Source organism: Megalops cyprinoides, chromosome 23, assembly GCF_013368585.1.
Source record: "Megalops cyprinoides isolate fMegCyp1 chromosome 23, fMegCyp1.pri, whole genome shotgun sequence".
In the NCBI taxonomy this organism is placed as follows: domain Eukaryota; kingdom Metazoa; phylum Chordata; class Actinopteri; order Elopiformes; family Megalopidae; genus Megalops; species Megalops cyprinoides.
In genome coordinates, this window is record NC_050605.1 from 16,720,185 (window position 1) to 16,725,353 (window position 5,169).

The following is a 5,169-nucleotide window of genomic DNA, read 5'->3' on the forward strand; positions in this document are numbered from 1 at the left end:
TTTCCAACCCAGTAAAGTTACGCATACTGCTTGTCTGCCCACTAAGCATTTGAACAAGCAAGACTGCTAACCAAGTCGTCGGTGTCTTTGTCAGCTCCAGTCGCGTAGAAGCCACACGGCTGCTTGTAAAAACAAACATAAAATTGAATATAATTATTTCAGCTATGTAACCAATACTGCGACAAATAACGATAAATGCAGTCTGCTAGTCTCTTTATCTTAATGAGAATTTCAATCCATTTGCCTTTTGTGCAAGCTAGTACAACATAGCAACAAACGACTTGAAACTTTTCTGATGCACGCTAGTTGTCTGTGTAAGATTCAAAGCTGGTGTTAATTAAATTCAATATCCTGTATTTAAATGTGCACTTCCGCTGACGCTGATGGCAGTGATGGCGACGATGCGCTCGAGCGACAGCGCGGTGCAGCATCTGGACTTCTCCAGCAGCGGGGAGGACAGCAGCGACAGCAGCCTGGACGACTGGCGCGGAAGGAGCATTAGGAGTCCCGATTCCGTCTGCCGGACCCCCACAATACAGCGTCATCGTGCCCGGAGCGCAGTCGCTCCCCCCTCCTTCCCGTCCACACCTTTACCTTACGCAGCGTGGAAGAAGCTCAGACTCTGCGATTCTCCCAACACGCCCAAGGTCAGAGACAAACTTGGTCTCGCCCGTTTTAGTGGAAGGGGCTGGTTAGTCTCAGTCTTTGCGCCACCATTGTGTTGAGTCAGCGTTACTGTTACACATATCTGAGTGGGTGTAGCTGTGCTGTATGTGCCATTGCTTTCTGCTCCCCAGAGCCTGCTGTCCAAGTCAGCCTTGCCTGGCTCTGTCAGCAGGCCTTGCCATAGTCAGAGGGCTCTGCGCTTCACCAGGGAGAGTGAGTCCTTGCATCACAGCCCTGTGCCCTCGGTCAACGTGAACCCCTTCACCCCCAACACGTTCCGCAGGGCCAGCGAGAACCTGAAGAGGAAGGGCCGGAGGAGTGACGATGAGGACGATGAAGACCATCTCCGGTAAACATCCTTCACAGCTGAAAATGAGACAGTGCTGAATGCATTTAATCTTAAGAGAGGAACTTTAAATACTTTAAATAGCTTTAAATACGATTTTACGGAGGTTACACAGGGTAAGTCCAAACTTTTTTCCCTCAGAGATAAAGAGGACCTGGCTGTGACTGATGAGGACGATGAAGCTTTTCTTCCATCTAAGGTAAGTTCTGCTTGTGGAAGGAGCAGAGGTCAGGAGTTGGAAGTGTGCTGAGCTTCCCATTTCTAATCTCCTTTTTCTCTCTCATGTCTTCATCCTGTCTCCACTGACACACTCCCCACTGTCTTGTCCTCTCCTCCGCCCGTCTCGCCCTCTGACACGCCCACTCCGCTCCCTCCTCAGAGGCTGGCAGTGCAGAACTCCATGATCTCGCGGTACGAGAGCGAGTTTCTGGAGCTGGCCCGCATCGGGGCCGGGGAGTTCGGCGCCGTCTACAAGTGTGTGAAGAGGCTGGACGGCTGTCTGTACGCCATAAAGCGCTCCCGCCGCCCACTGGCTGGCTCCGCCAACGAGTGAGTCCCTCGCTGAAGTCCCAGAGGCCCTCAGAAAGGCCAGGGCCTGCTGCCTGGCACAGTGTTAGGAGGGGCTCGATTAGCGGTGACATTGTGCTGTGGCCTGTTTTAAAATGAGTATTTCAGAACATGTTCTGATGAAGGCCTGTGACAGAAACATCCGCATGTTGAGCGATTTTGTACAAAGTGATAAAAAGGATGATAAAAAAGTGTCAGTGTGTGGGAGGCCAGGATGCATTTATGTGTTACTTCTGACTGTTAACGCCCAGGATGCCTGATCGTGTGAAATAAGTGGGTCCTCCATCTATTTTGAATGATTTCAGTTTTTTACGTTTCGAGCATCCACATGTTCTTGCTATGTATTTAATATAGATTGATAGACCAACCCCACCTGATCCTCGGACATCCCCATAAAAAGGGCCTTGAGTGTCTGTTGTTGCTGTCCCTTGGTCTGCAGGCAGCTGGCACTGAGGGAGGTGTACGCTCACGCTGTGCTGGGGCACCACCCCCACGTGGTGCGTTACTACTCTGCATGGGCCGAGGATGATCACATGATCATCCAGAATGAGTACTGTGATGGTGAGTCAAGGCAACACAAGGGTGATCTGACAGGCAAAATATTGGATGGGAGATGGTGTCAGTGGTTGGCTGGGCAACGAGGTGTGGGTTACATGAATGGTGGTGTATTGACATGTGTCTGAATTAAGAGATTGTTGGAACTACCTGTGCTGACAACTAGAATGGGGTGGTGATTTCATGTTTCTCATGGGTGCTGTGTTCTGTGCAGGTGGGAGTCTTCATGATGCGATAGTGGAGAAGGAGGTACAGGGGGCGCTATTCCGGGAGCCAGAGCTGAAGGACCTGCTGCTGCAGGTCTCCATGGGTCTCAAGTACATCCACAGCTCTGGGCTTGTTCACCTGGACATCAAACCCAGTGAGACCATCTCTTCAGCCAAATTTTGTGTCATCTGAGTTGTCTGGATGTCTGGGTCTGCTGGTTTTTACCCCTGTTGTGTATTTTACACTGCCTCTTTGGGAGTACATGCTTAATGATGCATCTGCAGGTAACATCTTCATCTGTCGACAACCTGCTCTGAATGCTGGGGGTGAGGGGGAGAGTGAGGAAGAAGAGGAAGGAAACCCCTCCACAGGAGTGGTTTATAAAATTGGTACCGTATGCAGTTTCAACATTTAAATTTAATATCTGTAAATTGCTACTCTAATTGTTTAAATATTAAATAACAAAGAAGTCTAAAACTACAAGACACAAAGGAAATTTGCATTCAAAGTACATTGTGAATGCCTGCAGTGATTTTCAGATCCGTTTAAATAAAGGACTAGGAGTATTCACGTGCGTGATGAAATCAGTGGTACAAGAACGTACCACATAAAGCATCACTTCTGTTCCACAGGTGACCTTGGTCATGTGACATCAACCAGCAGCCCACAGGTGGAGGAAGGGGACAGTCGCTTCCTGGCCAACGAGGTTCTGCATGAGGTGACACACTATACTGGCATTGTCTATATGTGTTATGCTTAGGTTAGGGGAGTTATTACTCTGTATGGAAAGAAAGCTACAGACCTGCGCTGAGGTCCCTTCTTTCTCCTGTAGGACTACACTCATTTGCCTAAGGCAGATATCTTTGCTCTGGGCCTTACGGTGCTGCTAGCTGCGGGCGCGCCCCCACTCCCACAGAATGGGGACGAGTGGCACAGACTTCGACAGGGCCAGCTACCGATCCTACCTCAGGAGCTCTCCCCTGCCTTCCACAACCTCATCCAGGTACTGCAGAGCTTTCCCTCCCACCTGTCTCCTTTACCTGGGGCTACAGGGCTCTAGGTGTCCAGGACCAATGTGAAGAAGTAGTATAAATTTAAAAAGTATAACAGGTTTAAACTTTCATGTGTAAAGAACACAGTGGTGCTGGTGAGTTGTGGGACTTCAGAAGGTCTGTATTCGCCTCCAGGTCAGAAAAAGGTTAGCAAGGAAGAAATACTAGTTAGTTGCTGTCACTTGATCTCAGTTGCAGTGGAGACTGAATGTGTAAGGTTCAATAGGGAGGCTGTATCAGTAGGCTGTGAGGGTGCTGGCACACCCAGGAATGCTGGGATGCTGGAGGTCCCACTCTTTTTCTTTTCAGCTGCTGCTGGACCCACAGCCTTCCGTGCGGCCTTCCGCATCTGCGCTCTGCAGACATCCCATCCTGCGCAGGGAAGGGGCCCAAAAAATGGCTGCACAGCTACGCAAGGAGCTGAATGTGGAGAAGTTCAGAACTGCCATGCTGGAGAGGTGAGGGAGGGAGAGAGAGAAAGAGAGAGAGAGAGAGGTGGAGGGGATGTAAGGTGGTGGACAAGCAGTCAAATGTGCCCTGAGATGAAAAGATTGATTTGTCCACCAGGGGGTGCCATTTTCAATGTAATTACCACAAAAGGAAAGTTAAAAAGGGACCATCATAAAAGATGACTCATTCTCAGTGATGCACCTTGAACTATAAATGCAAGATATGAAAGGGAAGACTATTTTCATCATTGCAAATATATTGTAAACAAGTCCATGGATGGAAGCAGTACAATGCCTAGAGCTCCACGCAGACTTGGGTCAAACTGAAATTAAGACTCTTTAAAGGTTGTGACAGCTTGTCTCTTACTCTTGAGCGAAGTGAGCGGAGTTCAATTACGGTGCACTGTGGATGCAGGCAAGGGTCAAAAAGGGTGATTGATATATTTATCCTTGCAAGTTCTTGGTGTGTGACACTCCTTATTATGAGTTGAGTGACAGCATGTGCATACTGTCACCGTTTCACATCTTCACTGCATTGGGGTGCCTTGATGTGGATGCCTGATTTTAACACATGAACATTGTGAATCTCTGTATGGATGAATGCAGCAGAATGACACCCCCTGCCCTCCTCACAGGGAGCTCCGGGAGGCCCGTCTGGCAGCCCTGTCTCCGCAGCCCATCCCCGGGCTGGTGCAGCAGTTTACAGCAGGTGGTTCGCTTCCCAGAAGCAGCCGCAGACTGGTCGGGCGAAAGGCTGCCAGGTCCATGAGTTTCGGCTGCCCCGGGCACTGACCCCCCCCTCACAGGCTCACTTACCCCTCCTTCACTGGACCCAGTCCCCCTTTCTGTCAAAGCTGAATCAGGACATGGTCTGTTGATGCCCGTCTGTGGGAGAGAGGAAAAAACACCAGTCATGGAAACCAAAAATGAAACCCCTCCCATCTTCGTAGCAGGTGCTGCAGTGACTCGGGGTCTTGGTATTGCTGCTGTCTGCTTGTAAGTCAGTGCCTTCTACTTCACCTCTTATGCAGATGAGCGCATTTTCTGGAATATGCAACTATGTGACAGCGTTCCCGCACTGCCATCCCTCAGCCGTCTTCCTCAGCCGTCTCCCTGCTTCACGACTCCTGTTTTACAAGCAGAGTTAGGTTTCTGCTGTATCGCAGAGGAAAGTGCAGACTGCCGTCTGATGACTGCTTATTTGGACTGCTGAAGACTTCGAGTGCATCTGTAAAAAGTACTCTGATGTTTTTAAGGTTTTTTTTTTTTTTTTTAAACGGGCTTTTTAATTTTCTTAAGTGTAAATAAAAGTTTTAAATGTTTTTTT

The 5,169-nt window shown here is 49.2% G+C and overlaps 1 protein-coding gene across 1 annotated transcript; it reads left to right on the forward strand.

Moving 5' to 3' along the window:
• Positions 1-401: 401 nt before the first annotated feature.
• wee2 (WEE2 oocyte meiosis inhibiting kinase) lies at positions 402-4,634 on the forward strand. Its single transcript, XM_036518299.1, has 11 exons — positions 402-647; positions 798-1,015; positions 1,154-1,211; positions 1,392-1,561; positions 2,019-2,140; positions 2,349-2,495; positions 2,626-2,730; positions 2,974-3,059; positions 3,174-3,344; positions 3,703-3,851; positions 4,478-4,634. The coding sequence occupies exons 1-11, from the start codon at positions 402-404 to the stop codon at positions 4,632-4,634; spliced, it is 1,629 nt and encodes a 542-aa protein (XP_036374192.1).
• Positions 4,635-5,169: the final 535 nt, after the last annotated feature.

Coding starts and splice junctions, on each gene's coding strand:
- wee2 (XM_036518299.1), top strand. CDS start 402: ATGCGCTCGAGCGACAGCGCGGTGCAGCATCTGGACTTCTCCAGCAGC. Junction 1,212..1,391: donor AAGCTTTTCTTCCATCTAAG/GTAAGTTCTGCT, acceptor CTCCCTCCTCAG/AGGCTGGCAGTGCAGAACTC. Junction 3,345..3,702: donor CCTTCCACAACCTCATCCAG/GTACTGCAGAGC, acceptor TTTTCTTTTCAG/CTGCTGCTGGACCCACAGCC.